This window comes from Sminthopsis crassicaudata, chromosome 5 (assembly GCF_048593235.1).
Source record: "Sminthopsis crassicaudata isolate SCR6 chromosome 5, ASM4859323v1, whole genome shotgun sequence".
NCBI classification, from domain to species: domain Eukaryota; kingdom Metazoa; phylum Chordata; class Mammalia; order Dasyuromorphia; family Dasyuridae; genus Sminthopsis; species Sminthopsis crassicaudata.
Window position 1 is genome coordinate 113,717,600 of NC_133621.1, and position 26,772 is coordinate 113,744,371.

The 26,772-nt window shown below is 42.7% G+C and overlaps 1 protein-coding gene across 2 annotated transcripts in view; it reads right to left on the reverse strand.

Moving 5' to 3' along the window:
• Positions 1–26,772, reverse strand: part of STRIP2 (striatin interacting protein 2) — a 73,393-nt gene that overhangs the window by 33,221 nt on the left and 13,400 nt on the right. The window contains exons 9-17 of one of the 2 annotated variants that reach the window (XM_074267949.1): positions 24,884–25,084; positions 23,754–23,983; positions 22,712–22,777; positions 20,116–20,179; positions 19,381–19,452; positions 17,774–17,848; positions 15,760–15,857; positions 8,211–8,337; positions 1,360–1,460 (exon numbers count right to left, since the gene is read on the reverse strand). In XM_074267949.1, the coding sequence (XP_074124050.1) occupies positions 1,360–1,460; positions 8,211–8,337; positions 15,760–15,857; positions 17,774–17,848; positions 19,381–19,452; positions 20,116–20,179; positions 22,712–22,777; positions 23,754–23,983; positions 24,884–25,084 (1,034 nt within the window). The remainder of the gene's footprint in view (positions 1–1,359; positions 1,461–8,210; positions 8,338–15,759; positions 15,858–17,773; positions 17,849–19,380; positions 19,453–20,115; positions 20,180–22,711; positions 22,778–23,753; positions 23,984–24,883; positions 25,085–26,772) is intronic. The other variant, XM_074267950.1, reaches the window with a different exon arrangement.

Below are 26,772 nucleotides of genomic sequence, written 5' to 3' on the forward strand. Positions count from 1 at the left end.
TTCCTTGGATTAATCATTTGAAGAGCACCTACTCTTGCCTTTTAACCTTAAGGGCCTGCTCTGGGCAGAGGAAGAAAGAAAAAAAAAAAAAAAAAGTAAATCAGAAAAGACATTCTAGTCCTCTCCTGCTCCTGGGGTCCACCTAGATGTGGCACTGGAATGACTCCAAGGCTCTAGGATTTCCATCTTGGCTGTAATTTCATCCAGCTCTCTCACTTCCTCCATGAGGGAAACCAAGTCTTAGAATAAGGAAGTCATGATGCAGCTGGATAGCAGTAGATGGAGCACTGATGCTGGAGTCGGGAGTATCTGAGTTCAAACCTCCTCAGACACTGGCTAGCTGTATGAGCCTGGCCAAGTCACTTAAACTGCCTCTCAAAACAAACAAACAAAAAGAGAATATGACCTTGCTGGATTCAAATGAAGATCTTAAGTTATATCCTATTGTCTTCTTTTAAATCATGAAGGAGCAGATACACAGGGTTATACTTTTGCAAAAACTTCTGGCTTCCCTAGCACTATGTACTCATTCAGACCTAGAACTAAAGATAAGACATCTAGAACTCTACTTCCCATCCCAATATCTCCACTACCCACCCATCCACTCAGTTTCTTCCATCCCTACTTATCAAGGTATTGCCTTCTTAATTGGACTTCTAATTCTATGCTGTTCTACCCAACCCTCTCCTAGGGTCAGAGTTTTACAAGAAGACCACCCAACCCTCAAAATAAAATCCTTCCCAAGTGCCTAAATAAGATAAGCACATTCACCAGTAGAGATTAATTTCTTTAAGTTTTGGGGGCATTTTGTCTTTCAAAGTTGCTCATTAAAACACAAATGTGTCTGGGAAGGGTTAACACCTAAATTCCTGTCAGTTAATTTTCAAAGATGACAGCTAATTAGCTGAGCCAGCAGGGCCTACCTAGAGTGAAGACAGGTCCTCTAGGAAATGAGAGGCAGAGACAATTCCATTCAATTTCCAAAATACAAACTGCCTTCATCCTAATTTTGCACTCCCTCCTATCTATTACACAGAATCCCCAGACCAGAGAGCAAATAACAAGCCTCCTGGCACTAAAGAAGCATCACCCCCTATATATGTTGCCCCCCCCATTAGAAGGGGGACTTCTTAGAGAGAGAAACCGTGTTTTTTATTTCTATCTATAGCACTTAGCATAGTGCTTTGAACATAACCAATGTTAATTATTAAATTCAATGAATATTTATTAAGCATAACATTATAAATTTAAAGCATAATCAATAATTGTGATTTTAATTATAATTTTTAATTTCATAAATTAAACATTTTAAATTATTAAGAATAATAACTTAAATGGTTTTTTCATTCATTCAGTTACCTGTTTTTGGCTGTGATGTAGGATAAAATATTTTGATTGAAGAATTTCAGGATCAAGGGAATACAATTGGCAAACACCAGGTGTTGAGACACATATTCAAACTAAATCAAAAGAACAAAAGGGAGTTGTGTGTAAATATAGTTCCTGAACAGGCAGGATGATGGCGATGGAGAGAAAACACACTTAAGATTAACAAGGGAACCTGAATCCTTTCTATTTTTCAGTCACTGTTAAGGACTATGCCTAGGTGAAGGGACAGGTCAATTCTCAGAGAGCCTCCACAGGTAAGGATCATAACATCTGAAGGAGCTACAGGGAAGCCTTTACTGACACAGTGTGGACTGGAATGAAATAAATTGGAGGCAGAGGAAAGAGGAGAGAGAGGTCAGATGGTCTCCTTGTATCCTCCTCATCCTCTCACATGAAGAGACAGGTCTAAATTAGAAAGGTCCAGCAGCCACTGGCAAGAAGTCACATCCATGGCACCAAGTTTCCACTTCCCATTTCCATAGCACTCTACAATTCACAACGTGCTTTTCTCACAATCCAATGATATTGATTTGTCCAGAGTTGCACAGTTCATAAATCACAATATTTATAGCCAGGACTTCTAACTCTGAGTCTAGTTCTACAATAATGTTGCCATATCTGGGGTGACTCAATCTTCTGCCCTATCCTGGAATTGTTCTCTCTTTAGGCATCAGTTTTCCAATCTGTGAAATGGGGCTATACCTCTTCAACCCTCACTACACAGCAATTGAGTAGTAAGAGGACTTCATAACAAAAAGGTAAATGTGCCGGCAGACGATGATGATGATTGATGAGATGCTTTCAAAAAACGATTTAAACATACCAGGTAATCATGAAGTGACATGTTTTTTATTCATCCAAAAAGAGCTGAGGAATTCCCTCAGGAAGAGCTATCCTTCCTAGTACTAAATGTCTGGCCCACAATGGCCCTACTATTCCAAATTTAGACAGGGCAGGTGCACTCAAGCCCCAATAACTGCAAGCAACTTGAGAGAATGAAAGGGGACACTAGGCAGGGACTGCTGCTCGGTTACCAAAAGTCCAATTTCAAAGATAATGAATGTATGTGCTCATGATCTCAGGAGGGAGCTGGGAATGGTCAAGGTGTCAGATTCATTTCACTTTTCTGAGATGGCATAGACTCAGCGCCCAAGAGGACGACAAATTTGAGGGCAGTGATAGTCATGGCAGAGAGTCATAGAGACCCAGATGTCATCAATAAATATTTACAAAGCATCTAATATGCACCAGGCACCGTTCTAATACTGGGGATGTAAAAGACAAACAGGAAAGGATGTTGTAGTGCTTCTTAGAAGGATGGAGGGAAGGGAACACTCATTTTTTGTGCAATTTTTTTTAAATTCTATTTTTTCTAATTATATGTGTGGTTTTCAACATTAATTTTTATAAGATTTTTTTTTATAATTATAATTTTTTTTGACATATGCATGGGCAATTTTTTTTACAACATTATCCCTTGTTTTCACTTTTCCAAATTTTCCCCTCCCTCCCTCTACTCCCTCCCCTAGATGACAGGCTCTTTGTTAATGTCAAAGCTGAAAGGGATCTTCAACATCAAGTCCAACTCCTTTTTTCTACGAAGGAATAATTTGAGGTCCCAGGTATCTAAAATTGCACAGCTAATTATTGGCAGAAGCAAGATTAGAATCAGTTCTTTTGCTTCTGATCCCCAAACTAGCAAACACTATATTGAGTCACCCATCCTCCAAAATATATAACATTTCTTTAAGTTACTTAATCCCAGTTTGCTAAAAGTTAAAAGTTCCAAGCTTTCCCTGAAGAAAAAAGAAAAAAAAAAAAAGATATCTTCAGGCAACTCCCTTACTCTGGCCTCATGCAAGGGATAGAGCAGAAATGAGCTCAAAGACTCTCAAGAGTGGGGAGATCTACTGATACCTGAAAATAAAATATCTTTTGTTGTTTTGTTTTTGTAAGGCAGGTGGGTGTACCCAGAGGCACCCAGCTAATAAGTGTCAAGTGTCTGAGGCTAGGCTAGACTTTAACTTAGATCCTCCTGACTCTAGAAATAGTGCTATAACTACTGTGCCATCTAGCTATCCACTGAAAACAAAGAATAACTTAAGTATACCTGAGACATAATCATTTAGTCTCTGCCTGAAGACTTCCAGTGAAGGGAAACTCACGTCCTCCTTAGGTAGTCCATACCACTTTTGGATATCTCTAATTTTTAGAAAATCTTTAGAAGAACCAGCCAAAATCAGCATTTTTGAAGCTTTCACTCAATCATCCTAGCTTTGCTCTCTGCTCTAATTCTAAAAGTCTAATTCTTTTTTCTTGTGCTTATTTTGGAGTATCAGTGACTTGCACAGGGTCACACAGCTAGTAAGTGTCTAAGGCCAAATTTGAACTCCTGTCTCTAGGACTAGTGCTCTATCCACTGTGACATTTATTTGCCCCAAATTCATCTTTCACATGATAGTCCTTTAATATATTTGAAGACAGCTGCCAAGTTCTCTTCTCCCTTCCCCCTCCCCTAGTCCTCTCTTCTGCAGGTTAAAATAAGCCAATTCCTTCCCTTGATCCTTGTCAGAAATGTCCTCCCATCCCTTCCTCTGGATTCTCTCTGCTAATATATCCTTTCTAAAATGTGGTACCTAGAACCAGTCATCTAGATGGGGACCAATGAGGGCAGAGTATAGCAGGACGGTCACTTCCCTGGCCCTGGACAGTGAGAAGCTTCAGCTTAAGAGGAAGGGAATGGATTATAAAGCTTCCTGTTTCTAACAATTCCTCCCTTCTCTAGAGTCACCAGCAAAGGGAGGGTGGTGACCACAATAGCTTGGGATTTTGCTTTCTGCTTTGTTGAGGTATGTTTAGGAGAGATGATGGATATATATGTTGTTTCCCACCATCTCTCTCTTCTATGAGACTTTTATCACTGGTTTATCTCTGGTGATTCACTGTGCCCAGGAAGATGAAACTGTCCTCTGCCCTTAATTTGTCAAGATACCAAGATGCCCTAAAGGAGTCCCTGCCTATACAGTTACCAGTTCATACACACTCCTGCACACATAGTGATTACAGCTCACGAAGACCTAACTACATTAAGGTTTCTTGTCATGTCACCCAAACAGCTCCCCTCCAATTCAATAAACATCAGTGACTCCCTATTACTTCCTCCAAGATCAAATAGTTTTCCAGTTGGGCTTATAAAGCTCTTCAAAACCTGCCTCCTCCCTCCTCCCTTTCCAGTTTTCTTACACTTTATACCCTTCCACATACACTCCAACCCAGAACCACCAACTCCTTGCTGTTCCATACACAGACACCCCAGGTCGGTGCTTTCCCTGACTGTTCCCGAAGCCACAAATGCTCTCCTGTCTCATCTCCACTTCATGCTTCCCTGGTTTGCTTCATATCTCAGCTAGGCTTTTCCATCTGGAAAATAAAGTAGCTTTCCTGCTCCCTCATAAGCCTAGGGGATTAGCTTCTATTTGCCCCATCTGTATCCTGAGCTTGTTTATGCATCATATCCTCTACTCCACTGGACTTTGAACTCCTTGAGAGCAGAGGTTCTATTTGCCTTTCTTTGTATCCTCAGGCTTAGAACAGAGCCTGGTACAGACAGGACCCTTACCAAAGAGCTTGTTGACCGACTGGCTGCCTTGAGTGTGCTTTGCTTTTAGCTACCACAGGAGGGAAGTCTTGTAAATATTATTATCCCTATTTCATAGATGAGAAAGCTGAGGCTCAGGGGAGTTTGTTTGAGAGAAGCAGCTGGTAGAATAATGGGTAGAAGAATGCTGGAGTCAGGAAAATTTGAGTTCAACTTCAGATGCCTTCTGTGTGACTCTGGGTGAATCACTTGACCCCTGCTCACTTTCTTCAATTGCAAAATGGAAATTAAAAACTATCTTGCTGGGTAGTTGTGAGGATCAAATGAGATATCTGTAAAAAGTGCTCAGCTCTGGACCTGGAATACAGTAGGTATTTAATAAATCTTTGTTTCCTTTCCTCCTTCCCCAGGATTCAAATGTGATGTGTATGATTCAAGGACACTGTGTTGCCTCAGTCATGTTTGACTTTTCATGACCCCATTTGGGGTTCCTTTATATTTGGCCTCCCTCCCTCCCCCCTTCCCTCCTTCCTTTTCTCCCTTCTTCCTTTCCTTCCTTCCTTTTTCTCTCCCTCCCTCCCTTTCTTCCTTCCTCTCTCCTTGCCTCCCTTCTGGCAATTGGCGTTGTTACTTGCCCAGGGTCACACAGCTACTAAGTGTTAAGTGTCTGAGGTCAGATTTGAACTCAGGCCCTCCTAACTTCAAGTCCAGTGCTCTCACCACTTCGTCATCTAGCTGCCCCCATGTCCAACTTTTCATGACCCCATTTTGGAGTTTCTTTACACTTGAGTGTTCTTATACACAAACTCATGTACCATGAGAAACAACCTGACCTGACACTAGATTCGAAGCCAGAAAGAATTTTGCCTCAAACACTTACTTCAACATGTGACCTTGGCAAACTACTAATTTTCTCTTTGGGCCTCAGCGTCTCTGCTATAAGAAAAAGCTAATAGAAAGACTTCCCTGTGAGGATTGTTGTGCGCCTCAAATGTATAGATAATATATGTAAATTGCCTTATATACCTTGAAACTTCAACATAAATGCCAGCTAGCATGATCATAATACTACCCTTCTGGTCAAAACCTGAAGAAGACTCAAATAACCCAAGTATCTAGGGTATATCTTGGGGTATATCAAGGTGTCAGGATTCCCTGAAGGAAATAGCACACTATTATAGTCTAAGGTTAAAAAAGTGAAACTCAATACACACATACTCACATCCAACTCTGTCCCAAATTACCATTTCCCATCTCCTTCTACCAACCACTATTTGTTCTAATTTCCAAAGGAAAATGGGACACAAGTCCAGGAAGGCTTGTTCCCTCTCTGTTCACATTGAAAGAAATCATTTCTAGTTCTCTTCTTTTCACTCCTATGGCCACCACCCCAGTTCAGGTTATCATCTCTTGCCTGGTCGATGGTAATAGTTTATTTAAATGGTCTTCCTGCCTGAGGGCTTTCCCCATTTGAATCTCTCCTACTGAGTCACCAAAATGTAATTCCTAAAGTGCAGGTCTGATTGTATTCCACACACTGATGTCTCCAACTCAAGAAACTTCAATGATTCCCTATTACCTCTAGTATAAAATATAACTTTTCTAGAATTTGTAGTTCCTTTATAACTTAACCCTTATCTTCCTTCCCAGGCTTTTGGCACTGCCCTCCACAAATATTACAATCCAGCCATATTGTCCTATGTGCTTTTTCTCTTGTTATCTTCCCCTCCCCCCCATGCTTACAATGCTCTTCCTCTTAACCTCATAGAACCCCTGGTTTCTTTTAAGCCTTATCTCAAGAACTCCATCATCCTTCAGGAGGACTCTCTCTAAGTTCCCAACTGCTATAGCCTTCTCTTTTAAGGCCATCTTTTTTAAGTCTGTATTTATCTTGTATGAACAGATTTGTATATGTGTAGTTTCCTTCCCTAAAATGTAATCTCCCAAAGACATGGATTGCTTGTTGGTTTGATTTGTAATCTTTAGCATGGTATCTGGCACACAGTAAGCTTTCTCTGTTCTCTGATTTGTTAATTAACTGATTAAGGGACAGATAACCTGGATGAAGAAAGGGGGGGAAAAAAAAAGGAAAGCAACTCAGTTTGGCTGAGTGTCTTTATGAAAGTTTATGTCATAGCCTCTCTGAAGGAAGCTTATGAAATTGAAAATTGATAACCTACTTTATTCTGTATTATTTTAATAAGACTTAGTCAATTTATTATGATCAATGACTACATATTAGTTGGCCCTCTCATTATGAGTTTGAGCTCCCATAAGACCATAAGCTTTCTCTGTTCTCTGATTTGTTAATTAACTGATTAAGGGACAGATAACCTGGATGAAGAAAGGGGGGGAAAAAAAAAGGAAAGCAACTCAGTTTGGCTGAGTGTCTTTATGAAAGTTTATGTCATAGCCTCTCTGAAGGAAGCTTATGAAATTGAAAATTGATAACCTACTTTATTCTGTATTATTTTAATAAGACTTAGTCAATTTATTATGATCAATGACTACATATTAGTTGGCCCTCTCATTATGAGTTTGAGCTCCCATAAGACCATAATTTCAGTAGTCTATTATGAAATATAAAAATCAATACTCCATGATTAATAATTAAGAATTATAACTAATCAGAAAGAATGTTTATGAATCAAATTCAGACTTGTTTGTATAGGCCCTATTAAAATTATGAGAGTTCTGGGCAGCTAGGTGGCGCAGTGGATAGAGCACCAGCCTTGAGTTCAGGAGGACCCGAGTTCAAATATGGTCTCATACACTTAACACTTCCTAGCTGTGTGACCCTGGGCAAGTCACTTAACCCCAGCCTCAGGGGGGGAAAAAAAATTATGAGAATTCAACATAGGCTAAAGTTCAGTCAAAAAAATTCAAATACTGACTACAGTGGGAGATGAATTAATATAGATGCTTGCCCACCATGAAACTTTACAGAGAATGTTAGTTATGAGATACTAACCCATCTGATGAAGAAGTGATCTAAGCAGCACCAACTAATCAGAAGTAAAATGTCTCTATAGTCACTGTATAAATGCTATAGAAGAACTGCTCTGTCAGCTGTATCCTTGACTACTGAGGAGCCTTGGACCCAATTCATTGGTCCATACTGATAAAGTGAACATGCTCAAAACTTTGTGCCTCAATTTCTCTGTATCATAGCCTTTGTATCAGGCCTCTCCCAGGGTGGGACTGGGGACTCTCAGCAGCTCACCTGGTAGATGTGATTAAGTTTAAAGTGCTTCAGCAGCAGGAGCAGCACAGCAGAGATGCTCTTGACTATGATCTCTTTGTGTCTGTTCACATCGATGCCCAGCTTCATGCTCTGAAGCACAGTAATGCTGGAATGGAAGAGAAGAGAAGGGAAGATGATGAAGAAGAAGCACCCAGAGAGTGGACTTGGAGTCAGAAGTCTGGAGTTTTAGTTCTAGTTCAGTCAATTATTAGATATGAAGCCTTGAACACGTCAGACAATTTCTTTAAGCCTCAGTTTCTTCATCTGTAAAATGGGGACAATAATACTTGTAATGTGTATAAGTCATGAGGGGATTTGAGGAAAGTGCTTTTTAAATTGTAGAGTACCATAGACTCTTGGTATGACTAATTGATATGATGAATGATGATTAAAATGACCGTTCCCCCATGCAGCAGTGGGACCCAGCTAGTGAGTCGTGAACACTCAGGAATTTGAATGGAGGAAGTAGTGGCTCTCAGGAAAAACCAACTCCCTTTGATGGAATAATAAAATAATTCACATTACTATAGTGCCTTTAGATGTACAAGTCCCTTCTTTACAATTGCCCTTTAGGACCGAGTTAGGTAGGCAAGAATTATCCTCATTTTACAGATGGAAAGCTTTGATCCAGAGTTAAGGTAGTTAGAATTGTCCATCTACCTGCAGCTACTAAGTGTTGGAGTCAGGATTTAACCCTAATCTCCTAACTCCCAAACCAAAAAGGTTTTAATTCAGGCTCTATGAAATAAAACACATTTTCCTGTCCCTTCCATCCTTGACTATTTAGGGAAATTGTGGGATGCTCCATACCCAGGCCCAAGGAAGGAGCCTGAGTGAACGTCCAGCCTCCTCTCAATGTGCAAATATATATGAAACAAGGCCAATGTCCCTGCTCTTGTGGCAAGCGAGGTATGATGTCCTTTTTCCCCTTAGGATGAGCTGGGCACTGTGGGATTCCCCTCAGGTACCTTTTTGGGGATATAAGGTAGCCCAGATCTTTGTTCTGATCTTTCTCCTTTGGGTAGTGGTAATAATGGATTTGGGAACAGAGGAAAACAGGAGCTGTGTGCCAGGCATGGATGCCAGTAACATGATACAGTAGAGTGTGGCATTATGGGTCAGAAAGCCTGGATTCTAATTTCAGTTTTGCCTCATACCACATAGGACTTTGGGTAATTTATTTAACGCTCCTGGGTCTCAGTTTCCTTTTCTGCAATGATGATTGCCTTTGAAGTCCCTTCAGCTCTAGTCACTAAGTCTCTGGTTCTTTTCACATATTAAAGTCCCTTTCAGCTCTAAATTTATGACCTGCCCTACCTCCATTAGAGGATATTTAGATGAGGTCAGCCAAACCAGGTGACAGCTGTAGAGTTCACTCTGCAGTGTCTGAGAGCAAAGGGCTAGATAAGTCTCAGAGGGCAGTGCAACAATCTGGTGGAACTAATCTGGTGTCCCTTTACATCTCCTCCTGTGCCATGCTGTTAATCCTGGTAGTAGTGAGGAGCTTCAGAGGAAGGTGTCTGTGTGAAGACCCTGTGCTGTTCCAGGACCTGGACACATAGTCCTTCGACTCCTATCCTTCTACAGAGGATGGGAGAGATGATGGCAGGTACAATAGATGCAGCCAGAGCTGCTCAATCCCCTATCCCTAGAGAAAAAGGTTTGTCAGAATATGTAGCATGCACTTCAATGCTGCCCAAAAGGAAGCCAGAACCTGGGAGAGGGATAGCAAGCTGAGAAGCCAGACTAATCACTAGCGCCTAGGGGTTTGAACCAGAAGCCAGCTGAGCAGAGTCGTGTCATGTACTGGGAAGGCATCACAAGATCAGATGAGTTGAAAGACCTGAGAGAGAATGGGGGGGGGGGGAAAGAATGAGAGAATAAGAGAAAGAAAGAGGGAGTGGAGGAGAGAAAGACAGAGAACAAGAGAGAAGGAGATGGAGAAATAAAGGGGAGGGAGAGGGGGAGGAATAAAGCTAAGGGAGAAGGAGAGAAAGAGAGAAGACAAGAGAAAGGGAAAAAGAGAGAGAGAGAGGGAGGGAGGGAGAAAGGAGAAAGGAGATGGGGAGAGAGAGAGAGCACACATGCTATGTGTTTTCAGATATGGCCAATGTATTTATTGAGTTGTTTTGTTGGACAATGTGTATTTGTTACAAGAGGAGACATCTATTTGGGAGTGAGGGGGAGAAAAAGGATTAGTAAAAATAATAGACAAAGAAAAACAGGATATTCATAGAACATTTTAAGTGCAGAAAAAAAAAAAGTAGTTCAAAAAGAGATACAAATAGAATAATTTTGTTACTTATTTGTTAAACTTTAGGTACATCGTGTTCCAAAAGTGCACTAAAATTCTTGTGACACCTATCACATGTGTGTACACATATTTAAAAAAAAAAAAAGCTTCACAAATCAGAAATTTACAGTTTCTTATTCAATCCACTTTTCTGTTCTTCTATTTTGAAATATGTAGGTCTGCCAATGACTTATGTACACAAGAAAAAAAAAAGGATTTTTTTTTTCAAGATCAGATAGAATCTGGGATTAGGGCTCTTTTCATTCATTTACTCATTCTATATTTATTAAGGGGTTCTTAATCTTTTCTGTATCATGGACACTTTTGGCAGTCTGGTTAAACTTATGGACCCTTTTTAAGAATATCATTTTTAAAAGCATTAACAAAATACATAATATTGTAAAAGAAAATGATCATACTGAAATACAATTATCAAATTTTTTTTAAAAGAAAATTCATGTATCTAAGGTGAAGTCTAGTTTAAGCAAAGATTTAGTCAAGACGATTCCTGCACTAATATACTTTATATCCTAGCAAGAGAACAGGATATAAATAAAGATAAGTTTGATACATGATAACACTTAAATGGACTAGACAGCATTGATCAATACTGGTCCTATAGAACAAACCTCCTGGTGGGCTGGAACTGGTTTTTGCTGTTTTCTCTTTATCCCCAATACTAGCATGATCCCTGGGTACCTAAAAGCAGCTTAATATATACCTCTTTGTCGACTGATGATAAAATAAGACTTTCATCTTCTCAGTCCTGATGTGAAATATTGCATATACATGGCTATTTTGTTAATCTTGCCTGAGTGTTTTTCTTTCTTATAAGAGATCAATGGTGGAGGGCATAGCATGGGAAATTACTGTGATTTTTTTTTTAAATGTATTTGAGAGTTAAAAGCAAAGTGTAAGGTGAGCTTAGAGAGACAAATTCATCATCATGGAAGAGGACTGGTAGTTGGCGAGGCTTTCTGGGGAAAAAAACTGAAATTTGACTAGGATTCTAAAGGAAAGATAGAAATTTAACAGGAAGGGGGGAATACTAAGCACTAGTGAAGAGGGACCCCAAAACTCTGAAAATCCTTAAAGGAGAAAATCTTCAACTCTGTCTCATCGAGGGACCCTGCCCCAAGGACAAACAGCTTTGTTATCTTTGTTATCTGGATGGGGTCAGCTCAGTCCTGAAACCCAATGAATTAAATTCAAATTCCAGCTGAAACCCAGCTAGGAGCCAACTTGGGACTCCACTCCCCTTCAGCTTGTAGCCAAAGCCCCTATTATAAAAGAGCCAAACTAAAAACCCTCTCTTTGCAGAGGTTCCAAACATGCCAACCCTATGCTTGGCATGCCAAGGGCCTCTGCCCACTGGAATACTGTTTCCAGTGCCATATTCTCTTTACCCTCACTTATTTCCTTAACCAGCCTTTAACCTTACTTCCAATCCCCATAATAAACCTCTTTTATCAATCTGGGTTTTCAGGTCTGTAAATTCCTTTACAGAGAACCTATGTTTGCACCAAATCCCAAGGGATTGCAGAGGAGATAAACCCCTCCATTAAATTCCCTGAACCCTGAACCTGCCACTAGACCTCATTTAATTCCCTGATCACCAGAAACTCTAATCTAAATCTCATCACTAAAAGCAAGAACAAAGATAAGGAACCAGGAAATGCAGAAAAAAGTCAAGTTTAGATGGAATGTAGAATGTTTGGGAGTAATGTATGATAAAACCACAAAGGCTGTGTAGCACTAGATTCTGGGGAGCTTTGAATTCCAGCCAGAGGGAATCCCTGAAGCTTTTTGAGCAGAAGAAAAAAATACTAGAAAGAGCTATGCATAAAGAAAATTATTCCAGCAGGTGAATCAAGCAAGGATTGGAGAGGGAAAAGAGTGGATGATGGAAAATGATCTAGTGGGTAAGGAGGATTTCTAATAGGAGGGTGACAATGGAAATAAAAAAGGAGAGAGATCATTGAGAGATAAGACATAAAGAGAAACACACACACAGAGAAAGGGAGATAGAGACTAAGACAGAGAAACATAGAAATAGATAAAAACAAGAGAAAAAAACAGACACACAGAGAAACAGGAAGTAAGAGATAGAGATAGATACTGAGAGACAGAGAGAGAAACATACAAAGAGAAAGAGACAGAGAAGGTGAAAGGATATGACTTAGTAAGTGATTTTATGGAGAAATGAGGAGGAATGAAGAGACAAAGAAAATTGGAATTGATCCTACAATATATCTATCTTTTGAGACCTGTCTCAAGTCACTCCCCTTTCAAGTAATCCATACCCATTTCTCAGTCAACAAATATTTACATGTGCCAGAAAGTAAGCACTACCAATACAAAGAAAGCAAAAACATAGTCCTTGTCCTTAAGGAACCTATATTTGAATAAGAGAAAAATATGTAAATAACTAGGTATATCTAAAATATTTGTACTTGCTTTCCTTTGTGCTTTTGCTCAAATTATTTAGGATTCTCTACCTTTCACTCACTGCCATTGAAGTCCTATCCATTTTCAAGACTCAGTTTAGAAATCACTTCTCCATGAAACATTCTCTGATGTCCCCAGCCAGAAATAGGCTCTCCTTTAGATTATCATAACCTTTTTCTATAACATTGTAGTATAAGTGGAAAAGTATGATAGAAGGGGATTCAAGAGTCCAAAGTCCTTTCATTTCCTATCAGTATGGCTATGAATCAATCTCTCTCCTATTTGTCAAGTGTTAAAAACAAGACAAGATTATTATAAGGAAATCATTCTTTAAAAGCTAATGTTATTTCATTATTGTTTCAAAACTCAAGCTCAAGAACTACCTTCTCTATGAAGTCTATCTTAATCTTCTTGCTGAATAGATTTACACTGTATCTACTTATTATGTACACAAGGTTTCTCCTGATAGAATACAAGCTCCTCGAAGACAAAAATTGTTTCAGAATTTCATCTTTGTATCCCTAGTACTTATTGGCATAAAGTAAAACATAACTTGTTTATTGTTGTAATCATATTCTAAATTATATTACAGATTATGTGTAAAAAAAGTTTGAGAGGTTATTGTTATTTTTATAGCTTATTTGTATCAGAATTTGTATATTTAAAGGCTATTTGTATCAACAGTGTGAGAGTTTATTGTTATATTAATAGGTATCTGTATCAACAACCTTAATCAGCCAAGAAAGCTAAGCCAATCTTGTTTAGTCATTTTTCAGTTGTGTCCAACTCTTCTTTGGGGTTTACTTGGCAAAGATATTGGAGTGGCTTACCATTTCCTTCTTTAGCAAGGTAAACAGGGCTATGTGACAGCCCAGGATCACACAGCTAGTAAGTATCTGAGGAAGGATTTGAATTCATGAAGTTGAGTCCCACTTCCTCCAGGCCTGGGATTCTATACACTGAGCCAACTAGCTGTCTGGCAAGCCAATCTTAGACATATATTAAGAAAGGCATAAAGTTCATGAAAGGAAGTGACTGTCCCTCTGTACTTTGCCCTCATCAGACCATATCGGGGCCACATTCTGTCAAGCCTTAATATTTTGGGAAGGACACTGATAAGCTATAATGTCTAGAGGTGGGAAACCAAAACAATGAAGGGCTTTAGGTTCATGTCACATAAAGATTAACTACAGGAATGAGGGCTACTTAGCCTAGACAAAAAAGGACTCAGGAGAACCATGATGGCTCTATTCAAGTATCGGACAGCTTCTTCAATTTTTTTCCACTTGTTGGATTTCTTCAACATAGAGAAGAGTTAATCCAATTCCAATTGATTAATGATGGAAAGAACCAGCTACATCCAGAAAAGGAACACTGGGAAATGAATGTAAACTGTTATTTTTACCTTCTGAATCCAATTCTTCCTGTGCAACAAAAAATTCGGTTCTACACACATATATTGATCTAAATTATACTGTAATATATTTAACATATATAAGACTGCTTGCCATCTGGGGGAGGGGGTTGGGGGAGGAAGGGAAAAAATCTGAATAGAAGTAAGTGCAAGGGATAATGTTGTAAAAAATTACCCATGCATATGTACTGTCAAAAAATGTTATAATTATAAAATAAAATAAAAAATTTAAAAAAAAAAATTTTTTTTCCACTTGTGACCCTTTTTAGCCCAAGAAACTCACATGATCTATATTAATATAGACATGTAAAATAGGAATACACATCAAATATTTACTGATAATAAATCATAATTCCGTGACTCCCAGATTCTGTTACCAGACCTTATATGGTGTTATGACCCACAGTTTAGGAAGCTTTGTGACTAACCATTTATCACGTGGAAAAGGAATTATACTCATTCTACTTGGCAAAAGCAGGGGCAAATAATGGAAATTGTAAGGAGACAAATTTATGCTTGATTTGAAGGGAAACTTCCTGCCAATTAAAAGTGCCTAAAATTAGAATATGTTGCCTGAGGAAAGTAGCTTCCCCTTCACTTGAGGTCTTTAAGCAAAGAATGGATGAATTATCAGATATGTAATGTTGCTCAGTCATTTCAGCCATGTCAGAGTCTTCATGGCTCCATTTGGGGTTTTCTTGGCAAAGATACTGGATTGGTTGGCCTTTTCCTTCTGAAGCTCATTTGAATGTTGAGGAAATTAAGACAGACAGTGTTAAGTGACTTAAGTCTCAGACACAGCTAGTATGTCTGAGACCAGATTTGAACCCAGATGCTTAAAACCGGAAGCATCCCTGACTTCAGGTCTGGTGCTCAATCTACTATGTCACCTCGCTGCTCCTCAAATAAGTAACAGTAGGAATCTTTGATTATACCTCTGAAATATGTGATACTGGGTACCTCTCATTTCTTCAACTAGTTTCTTGAGAGGAGGCACCATATTTTACTGAATTTTGTATGATTTTCCCTCCCTCCTTTCTTTCGTGAATTTATTTGTGTAAGGAACCCCTTGTAATAAAGCTTCCCTCCATTGAAGCAGATTATGCAACTGATTCATAAGTTATAGTCTTAAAGAATTGCCAGAGTCCAGGTAGGTAAAAATGACCTGCCCAGGACCAGCTGGCCAGCGTGTGTCAGAGGCACTTTTAAATGAACTCAGTTCTCTCTAACTCCAATGGCATTCTTCTATTCATTACACTATGCTGCTTCTTATCTTGCACATAGTAGGTGCAATGTATGTTTGCTGTGATGGAAAAAAAAATCCAAAACCAGACAGCTTGTATTCAAACGCTGAGCCCAAGGGGAACACTCACGGCATCTCCTCAGGCAAGACGTCAGCCAGGATGTTTATTGAATCTGTCTTGGCCTTGGAAGTTGGGGCAGCAGCCAAGAGAATCTTCAGTAGAGCAATCTGTGAATGAAGAAGACAAAGTTCCCCATTCCCCACCCCCAGAGATGCAGAGCTGGAAGAGATCCAAGGCAGCTCCCTGTCTCTCCATCTCACTCAGGCAGAGACACGGGAGTTTTCAGTTTCTTAATAGCATTTTGCATTTGGAGGGGTTTCCCTAAGAACAAGGGAGAGAGCACAGAAATGGGAGTCAGGAAATGTCAGTATAAAAAGTCTTTGTTCCAACACTTAGTAGCTGTGTGATTGTAGGTAAATTACTTGATTTCTCTGAATGTCAGTTTCTGGAAAAGTGGACTAAGTTGAGAATACTTGACAAGGTATAAAGCACTACAGAATTTCATTGTTACTATTTTCATTCCTCTTTTGTCTTCAGAGGAAAAGAGAGAAAGGAATAAGCATTTATTAAGTGCCTATGGTGTGCCAGGCAGTGTGTAGCACTTTATGGTGCTTTATCTTATGTATACTGAAGAACTAATGTCTTTGGAAAGGGGAGAGCTACAACAAAATATGCTTGTGTAAAAGTAAAAACTAAAATTGGAATTAAGATAATAAGAATAATAACAATAATATATAACACTTAAAGTTTGCAAAGTACTTTATCCATATTATTTCATTTGACCCTGTAAACAACCTGTCCTGATCTATATCTTGTCACTAGACCCAGATGGTGCTGGAGGGGAACGTGAGGCAGGTGATCTTGCACAGCCCTCCCTCACTTAAATCCAATTCATTTGCATGTCATGGTATCTCCTTCCAGACATCATAATCCTTTTCTAGAACAGAAGGACAAACAAAAACGAGGTGCTATTATTCTAATTTTATAGGTGAAGAAACTGAGACCTACTCAGTTACTTGCTGAAGATCACACAGTCTGTCTCAAGTAGGATTTAAACTTAGGTCTTTCTGTCTCTCAAGATCCAGGGCTATAATCACTGAGCCACCTAATTGCTTCCAAGATTCACATCTTGGATGTTCTTGGCAATAAGGGAGATTTGAAGGAGACAGGAAAAATACCACAGGAATCAGATGGGTGAAGAAAATATCCCCAAAGTCCTGTTTCCATCTATTATATTTCTTTCTCTGGATTCTGAACAGCTGCTTCACTCTGCTATTTAAGTGTATCCAAGGATGAGTTGTCCCAATGAGTCTTTAGAGGGTTCAGAAAGACCCCTAGGTTATTTAGAGCAGGCAAGCACTCCCTTGGAAAATTTTGGAAAGGTTCTCAGTCAAAAGCACAGAGTCTGAGTTATGTCAACTGTGTCCCTACCACCTGTGAGGGCTCGGACAAAGCCTACTTGGGCCTCAGTTCTCTCATCTGTAAAATGAAGTCTGAGGTCCCCACCAGCTCAGACAGTTTGGGATTCTCTGAGTCTGGCACACCATATGCACTTATTAAATGCTTATTCCTTTCTCTCTTTTCCTCTGAAGACAAAAGAGGAATGAAAATAGTAACAATGACAATTCTGTAGTGCTTTATACCTTGTCAAGTATTCTCTACTCCACTTTTCCAGAAAGTGACATTCAGAGAAATCAAGTAATTTACCCACAATCACATAGCTACTAAGTATTGGAACAAAGACTTTTTATACTGACATCTCCTGACTCCCAGTTCTGTGCTCTCTCCCTTGTTCTTAGGAAACTTAGGGACTGGGCTATCTCAGCCGGGGAGAAGAGCACTTATAGCTCTCATCCTCCCAAAGGGACCTAAGGAATTTATTCTTTCCCCCTTAACAAAGCACTAGAGTAACAAATTCAGATTACGGGAGTGTACCATGTAACTATGAACTGACTCAACTATTCAGAGAAGCCTTCTGAGCTCAGTGGTATTGCCCTGGAGGTCCTAAATAAAAGGTTCCTATGGCTCCTTCACAGAACAGGGGAGAAAAGCCAGGGCCTTGGGGGAGAGGGGATTAACATACCATGTACTGTGGGAGGTTATACAGCATGGCCTGGTAAAGAATTTCACATGGGGTCTCCTGTACCTCCTCTTCTCCCTGTGACAAGAATCAGATTATTCAGCATAGAACCACATCCAGAGAAAGAACTATAGAATCTGATTACAGATTGAAACAATCTCTTCACTTTTTTCCCTTTCTCTTGATTCTTCCCTTTTGTTCTGCTTCTTCTTTCATAACATGAATAATTTGGAAATGTTTAAAATGACTGTACATGTATACTCTATATCAGATTACTTGCTGCCTTGGGGAGGAGAGAGAGAAGAGAGAGAACAATTTGGAACTCAGGATCTTGTAAAAGTGAGTGTTGAGGGGCAGCTAGGTAGCACAGTGGGTAGAGCACCAGCCCTAAAGTCAGGAGGATCTGAGTTCAAATCTGCTCAGTCACTTAACACTTCCTGACTGTGTGATTCTGGGCAAGTCACTTAATCCCAGTTGCTTCAGCAAAAAAACAAAACAAAACAAAAACTACCTTTCCATGTAATTGGAAAAAAATAAAATACTATTAAAAATTCTAGACCACTTACTTTCTATTTGCCTGGGGCTTCTTCCCAGACAATTTGGTTTAGTGCTAAAAGAGCACTAACTTGAAAGTCAGATAAGAAACGTGTATTGGGATCACAGCTGCCTGTAATGAGCCGTGTGACCAAAAGGCTCAGAAGCTCTTGGTGGCTCATCTTTCAAATGTATAAAATGAAGAAAATTTCGAGGATTCTTCACAGCATTAATGTTGCTTGGCTCCCTTCCTCCCATTCCCCTGGCTGATGGCCCAGAATTCTTTCACTATTTTCCAGGTGGGGAGAATAATGCAGCATTGCTATGCTGAAGCCCAGGAGAAATACAGCCACGAACCCAGGAATCAGTCTGCTAAGGCCCTTGCCAAAGCTTCATTAGACACATCGAGGGATGTGCCATGGCTGGATATAGCTGAGCTCAGCACATAGCCTCAGGCAAGACCATGACACACACTGAGGAGGACAGATTCCCCCAGAGTTCTTTTATATAGTCAGAGCTGAAGGGAGGGGGCACAGGGGAACAGGAAGAGAGGACCTGGCTGAAGAGAAAGAGAGACATGAAGGAGGAGAAGGAGGAGGAGAATGGAATTGTGTGAAAGAAGAAATAGTGGGGGGAGAAATCTGTAAGACAGCCCAGTGACCTTTAAGTAGGAGGAGAAAAACAGGAAAGATTTAGTGCAGAAAAGTGTCTTCCCCTTCCCCTCCTTAGCCAAGCTTTTACTTTTATAGGATAAGGGATGGGAAACAGAGAGAAGATGAGAGAGGCCACAATGTGGCCAACCCTTCACCTGTCCCTTATCCAAGATAGAACTCCTAGGTCTGTGGACACAGCTCTTGGGACTCAAGAGAGCTTCTATCTCTATACTGAGAGCAATCAAAGTGCCACCAGGGCCTTGGCAAACAGGGCTCTTGAAGAATGAGGACAAATCAGGGTGCATTCTCTTCCCCCGCATTCTGGTTGTTCCTTCTTGACAGCCCTGAGTCTGTACAGAATTCCAAAATCCCATCTGTGTCTTCCTTCTGTCTTCCCCAGAACCACCAGGCCTCTTGTCTCACCAGCGACATGGGACACTTTTCCAGCTCTTCCTCATTCTTGATCTGGATGTCAGAGATGGAGATGTACTTGTGCTGGGGAGATAGGGAGAAAAAGTATCATATGGGAGAGAGGCAAAAATGGTTTGCCACAATGGTGAAAAGCAAAGTTATACCCACTCTCTGGGGTGCAGTCCAGAACAAGCAGACACTGCTCAGCAAAACACAGGAAAAGTGTGGTGTCCACCTGTCCTAGAACCACGGCCCTGAGAGGCATGCTTTCATAGTAGAGGCTCTGAATACTCTTAATACACAACCAAGACTGGCACAGGGCCAGAATGTGGTCCCAAACAATGGCTAACTGCAGTCTGGTCTTACATGGATGATACTATCATAGGCTTAAGAGTTGAAAAGGAACAGTCAAAGGTAATCAAATCCAATCCATCCTATAGATGAGTTAACTGAGACCTTGTAGGTAATTTGTACAAGGCTGCCCATTTAGTAATGAATTGATTTAAAGATTTAGAGATAGGAAAGAGGGAATGAAAGGAGAAGAAATGAAGGAGAGGGGAAAAGAGGAAGAGGGGTCTAAAGGAAAATTTTCATCATTTGGTTTCCTCTCAAAAGGACAACGTTAACAGATCCCAGAGCCAGCCTGATCTTTTTTTAGGCAAGTGGTCAGTGAGATGTTTGGAGAATTCTGGGACATCCCTGATGGACAAGTCAGCTTCTCCACCATGGTACACTAATTTTGGTTACCTGCTTCAAGGTCTTCACACTTTCATGGATGGGTCTCGGCAATCCCACCAATGTGTCTGTGTCCCTACAAGAGGCAAAAATGCCCATGACACCCAGATTAAAGGTCTCCCCCAGAATCACAAGAAAAATCCAGCTTCCTGAGTCATAGGCCCTCCCTTCCTTCCCTCATCATCTCAGATACTTCCAAAGCTGCCAAAGACCCTGCAGTGGCCAAAGGAAACAAAAGATATTGAGAGGATGGGTCAGTAGTGAGAAAGCAGGAAGAAAACACTTGAGGATCCATTTGAAAAAGGTCCCTATGACTCAGGTCCATTGTTTTCTTTAACTAGGAGGCTCAGAAGAAGGACCCCAATGGGGAACTCAGTTTTGGTACAAGACAGGAAATTTGATCTGTTTACCAGGTGGAATCTGGCAGCACAGGCATCATAAGAGGGGGTACAGTGGAGGGAAACACTGGGTTTGGAATCAGAAGAATGAGGTCCAAGTCCCAGCTCTTGACACTAAGTAGTTGTGTAACCTTGGGCTAGTAAAGATATTATTTACTACCTGCTGGGCACTGTGCTGAGTTCTTTACAAATATTATCTCATTTGATCCTGCAAGGTGGGGAGTTGTTGTTAAGTCTCATTTTACAGATAAGGCAATTCAGGCAGAGATTATATATTTTCCCAAGACCTCATAGCCAGTAAGCAAACATCTGGGATTGGATTTGAACTCAGATCTTCCTCACTTCTGCCTGGCTTCTATCTATTGTACCACCTGGCTGTCCAGCTAAGTATCTTAAGCTTCTAAAAGAAGGCAAGTTCCCTGAGAAGAGGAATAATTTCATTTTTATCACACTCAGTGTCTGGGCAGATAGTAGGCTCTTAGTTAAATACTTATTGCATTTCATTGGTTTCCTCCTCTGTAAAATGAGGATAATGATATTTACACTCTCCTAGGATTGTCAAGAACAAAGTGCTTCACAAGGTTTAAGAAGCTATGTCCATATAGATCTGGGGATCTATAGATACAAAATGTTGCATGTAATGTTGAATATATATCTATTATAATGCCGCATATAACAGCATATAGATTCTTTCCATATATTGGAAATTCTTTTTTGCTTAATTTTTGTAATGTTCTTTCTTGAATTATGACGGTCCGGTCGTCTGCTCAATTATAATCCTTCTCTGGGAGGAGATCTGTAAAATCTTTTCCTCTGTGCGCCGGTTTCTTGGGAGCTCTGAATCTCCTCCAGCTCTTGTCCTTTCTCAAATCAGACTGGTCTCCTTTCAGCCTGCCTGGCATCAAAACTCTATCCCAGAGTCGATTCTCTCAGGCCGAATGCTGTCCTTCTTTTATCCTCCCATAGGCAGGTAAGAACTCAATGGGGTGTGGGGAAATACTTCCACCAATGAACTTGCTCCTCTTAGAATTCCTAAGGTATAAACTCCCTTTAAAGGCCCGAACCAAAGGTCTGAGCCAGAGAACTGTCAAGTCAACCTGAGTTCTCACCTTGTAATTGTCCAGACTACCTGAGTTCTCACCTTGTCACTGTCCAGACAACAAATTTTTATTTCCCTTTTCTTTTTTTTTTTTTAAATTCTTTATTAGAGATGGTTCTCTAAAAGGAGGGAAGGAACAATCTAGGTGATATACCAACAAAAGATATCAACAAAAATCTTTTTTAAAAAAGATGTTATCTATATATGATGATCAACTGTGATGGACACGGCTCTTCTCAAGTATGCAGTGCTTCAAGGCAATTCTAATAGGTTTGGGATGGAAATGCCATCTGCATCCAGAGAATGAACTATGGAGACTGAATGTGGATCAAAGAATAGTATTTTCATCTTTTTGTTTTTTTCTCATTCTCATTTTTTTTTCTTTTAGTCTGATTTTTCTTACACCACATGACAAATATGGATATATTTAAAAGGGTTGCATATATTTAACCTATATTGGATTGCTTGCTATCTTGGGAGAAGGGAAGAAGTAAGGGAGGGAGGGAGAAAAATTTAGAATAGTTTTATAAAAATGAATGTTGAAAACTATCTTTATATGTATTTGGAAAAATAAAATACTATTGAAAAAATCTAGACAATTATTACGATCATAGTATGATACAACTTCAAAACGGGGACAAGAAAGTCCTTCCAGAGAGGCTGTGGGATTTTTCCAGGGTCATAACTAATCAGTGGCAGAGCTTCCAGTGTTCAGTCAAGTAGGTAGAAATTGTCCTTAAGATATTACTATGAAAGGAACTCCTTAAGTGATGTTTATATGCTCTGAAGAGGAAGGAGAAAGAGAAGGTAGGGAGCAGAAAAGAGGTCTCCAAGATCAGCTTTTCACCAGCACAGTACAAGGACACAGAGTTGTGAAACCTGGATTTAAGGCCCAGCTTGGCCACTGACTAGCATACCCAAACTTCTCTGGGCCTCAGTTTCTCTCCTTGTAAAATGAGAAGAATCAGACAGGTCTCTTCCAATTCTGACATCCTGAATCCATAGCTGTCAGTCAACAATTCTAATTTCTTCTGCTCCTTATGTCAAGATCTCATAACATATAGCCCATTCTCACCCTCCCCTCCCACCTCCAGATTGCAAAACTACTTACTGCCCCAGGGTGAAGCCGATAAATTTGTTCCTGCTGATCTCCAAGAAGTGCTCAATGTCCTTCTGTCTGAGGGGGCAGCAAGGAAATCGGCAGAGAGAGATGGACAGAAAAAAATCAGCCGGCCAGTCATGTATTTGTTAATTAACTTACAAACAATACAAAAGAAAATCTTTAAGGGCCTACATAGCTAGATCCTAGGGTGGGGGTGGCGGTGTGGGGGGAGAAAGAATGGGAGTTGGGGGATGAAGAAGAGAAAAGGGGGTAGCAAAAACGCAGAATTTCCGGCTCCCCATTGAGCTTGCTTTGTTGGAATTTTTCCCATTTCTGACCAAGCCTACCTGATCTTTGCAATTCAGGGTAGACCTTCACACACTTGGCCAATAAGCATTTATTAAGTGCTTATTATGTGCAAAGCAGTATAGAAAAGCAAATCATGAGAGACTTTTAAAGGCCTAGAATCAGTGGTCCTCAAACTTTTTTAACAGGGGGCCAGTTCACTGTCCCATAGACTGTTGGAGGGCAGGACTATAGTAAAAACAAAACCTTACACTCTGTCTCCGCCCCTCAGCCCATTTGCCATAACCCGGGTGGGCCACATAAACGTCCTCAGAGGTCAGCATCTGGGCTGAGGGCTGTAGTTTGAAAGCCCTCAGATCCTCAGACCCTGAGATGTAGAGAAGAGCTCCAGAAACGTTAGAACCCAGGATTCCTATCTCCTGGTCAAGCCCACTTTGTCTTAGAGCATTCCTTCCATTGAAAACCCATCTTGTATATGCTTTCTGGTCTTTTGGAGTGGGAACCTTTCCCCATTTCTGGCCCAGAGTTGGAAACACTTCAAAATTCAAATCTAGCCTCAGATAAACTTCCTAGCTCTGTGGTCCTGGGCAAGTCACTTAACCTGTCTGCCAAGGTAGTACCTACCTTGTGGGGTTGTCGGGAGGATGCAATGAGATAATATTTGTAAGATGTTTACCCCAGTGCCGAGTACATGGGCAGCACATAAATGCTTATCCTCTTCCCTTCCCTTCCTGCCCCAACACACCTGACCTTGGGGGCCCAGGGCAAGCCTTTGGGGAAAGTCACACGCTCTGTGGTAGGAGTCTGGGAGGGCAGAGGCGGGACCATGGGTCCCCGCTCTAGCAGGTCCAGCTCTCCATCCAGGGTGCTCTCCCCTTCCCCGGCCTCTTCCTCCTCCTCCGGGGGAGGCTCCTCATTCTTGAAGAGATCCCGTTCATTGTAGATGTCCAAGCTGTCCTGCTTTGTGAGGAGCTGCTGGATCAAGGCAGAGGGGAGTGGGGTCAGGAGGAACAGCCCTTATCCCCCAGCCTTGCTGTAAGGAGCAGGCTGGGGCCCGAGCAAAGGCCTGGGCGCAGACCAGCTCTTCTGTTCCAAGGGCACCGGTTCTCCGCCCCGGCTCTGACCCAGTACAATAAGTTCCCATGGGTCACACCAGCAGAAGAGCAGCCAATGGCCCAGACACAAGCCCTTCCCACCCAGCCCGTGACAAGGGAAGGTCTCAAAGTCCCGTGCTGTTTTTTACCCCTTTCCTTTTCTTTTTTTGGAGGGATTCAGGGAAGGGGGGCAGGCATGTGGAGTAACAGACAGTCCTTCCCGTGTGAGTACTCGTTAGTGCCCATTTGGGCAGTCAGCGAAGCTCTGAGTTACACGTGGGCCAGCAGATCCGGGTCTGACCCTCAGTCTGTGCACCTTTACTCCTGGGCCGGCCAGCCAGGCCTGTCACAAGAACAAGGTGTGGAAGCGCAGAGGACTCGCCCTAAACCCTTGCCCAGTCCTCGGGGAACAAGTGAGTTTGGAGCAGCCTTCCCTTCCGTCACCAAGGGCAGAGCCTGCCAGGCACAGCCGGACTGCCAACAGGGACACAGGCTCGGGGCCTCGGCCCCTCCCTAAGAGACACGCCCCTTTTCCGTGCCTAATCTCAGGGCCAGGTGGACCCCTGGGAAGCCCACTGCGGAGCGGGCTCCCGGAGCTCCAGGGCCTGGGGTGAGAGGCCCTTAAACACTTTCTCTCCTAGTTTGCTCTGGGCCCGCAGAAGCTCAGGACTCCTGAGGGTTTGCATTCAGCTGGAATGCAACGTGGGCTGCCCCAGGGGACGCTGGGACCGCTAACTCCCCGCTCTCTGCTCAGACGGTCCCGCCGGGGTCAGTGGCTCACCTTGCGCCCCCGGCGGCCCCGCTGCTTGGAGGTCTGGGGCGCCATCTGCGACTCGCCCAGGTCCAGCGTGTAGGAGGGGGGCGAGGCGGCCCTCATGCTGCGCACCACCTGGATGCTGTCCTCCGCCAGTGGGGGCAGGCCAAACTCCGCCCTCTTCTGGATCTTCAGGTTTTGGAGGATCTCGAATCCGCCCAGCGTGAACTGCAGGGGAGAGGCGGAGGGACTAGCTCGGGATCCCAGCCCGGGCCGAGAGGAGAAGGGGGCACGCTGCTGGCCTTGGCTCTAAGGAACTGGGGCGGGAGGTGCTAACAAGTAACAGCCTCGGAACTCCACTTATGTACAAATGTGTTACTAAAAGGCCAGCAGTGAGCATACACACGGTTTTACGTTAATAATGTGCCCGGGCCGGGACACCTCGCACTCCCTGCGGCTCAGTCTCCCGGTCTGTAGAATGGGGCAACGGTACTGCCTGCATTTCTGCGAGAACACGCTCCCTAAAACTAGGAGCCCCGCAGGGGCCGTCTCTCCCCACGCACTAATCCCACCCTAACCGCGTGGCTTCTTGGGCCATTTCACTCCTGTCTCACTTTCCCGCCTGGTTCCGGCCGTTTCCTTCTCCAGCTCATGCCCACACGAGGACGCCCCGGCAAACGGGCCCCGGTCCCGGGGCTGCTGATAAATGCCCACGGCCCGCGGGATACAGCTTTGGGGAGGAGCGGCAGACTCCGGAACGGCCAGAGCCCCCGGAGTGGGGATGCCCCTCCCGGCGGGCAAGGACGGCTGGGGTTCCGTCAGGCAACCAGGGAGCTCGGGCTGAATGACTAGTCACAGCGCGGATGGCTGATGTGTACACGGCTCTGCCGTTCGCAGGGTGCTCCTCACATCGTTAACGTGACCATCACCACAGCCGGGGTAGCGGCCCTACAGAGACAACATACAAGGCCATCTCCGGAAGGGGCTGCTCCTGACCGGCCGCCTCTAGATGGCGCCACGGTGCAGAGTTGGGGGGAGGGGAGCCCTCACACCTGCGGTGTGACCTGGGCAGGTCCTGTCACCCTGTTTGCCTCGGTTTCTGTAAAATGGGCCGGAGGAGGAAACGGAAAAACGCCTTGTCCAAGAAAACCCCAAATGGGTCACGTTGAATCGGACAGGACTGAACAAGCTATTGTCACCCCATGGGCAGATGAGAAAACTGAGGCTCAGAGAGATCACATCTCCCCTGGATCAGATGGTTAGCAGTAACAGGCGGGCATTCAAACCAATTATTTATGCTGCGTTACCCTCCGCCCGCTGACAACGACGATCGCGAGGGGAGCGCCCGTTATCTCCTCTCTGCCCCTCCCTGTGCCTGGCACTTCGGGGGTTAGGCGGTCCGGAAGGCCCTGGCCTGTAATCCCGCCTCCGCTCCAGCCTAACCCCGGCCCTCAGTTTCCTCATCTGTGAGATGGGTGATAGTTCTGGAAGGCCGAACTTGGCTGGGAAGGAAATTGAGACGGGGGTGGGGTGGGGGGGTGGGGGGGTGGAAGCGGTGTTACACAGATGTTAAATACCAGAGGCGGGATCCAAAGCCGGACCCGCCTGACTCCAAGACTTCCCGGAGCTCAGGGCCCCATAGGCCAGCAGCCAGGCCAGGACCGGGTCTGCACGCTCCCCCAGCTTCAAAAACTTTCCCAAAACTCCATCCCGTTGCGTCCATTTCTGCACCTCCCCGCTCCCCTCCCCTCTCTCCACCACCATAACTGGGTTCTCTCCACCCCACCCCCCAGGTCTGAGGTAAGACAAGGAGCAGGAAACAGGGCACTACCTGGCCCCAGCCCACTGTAACGCAGCCGCAGTGATCCATCACTGTGGGAAAAGGCCGTGAGCTTGGACACTTCCCTTCAGAAACA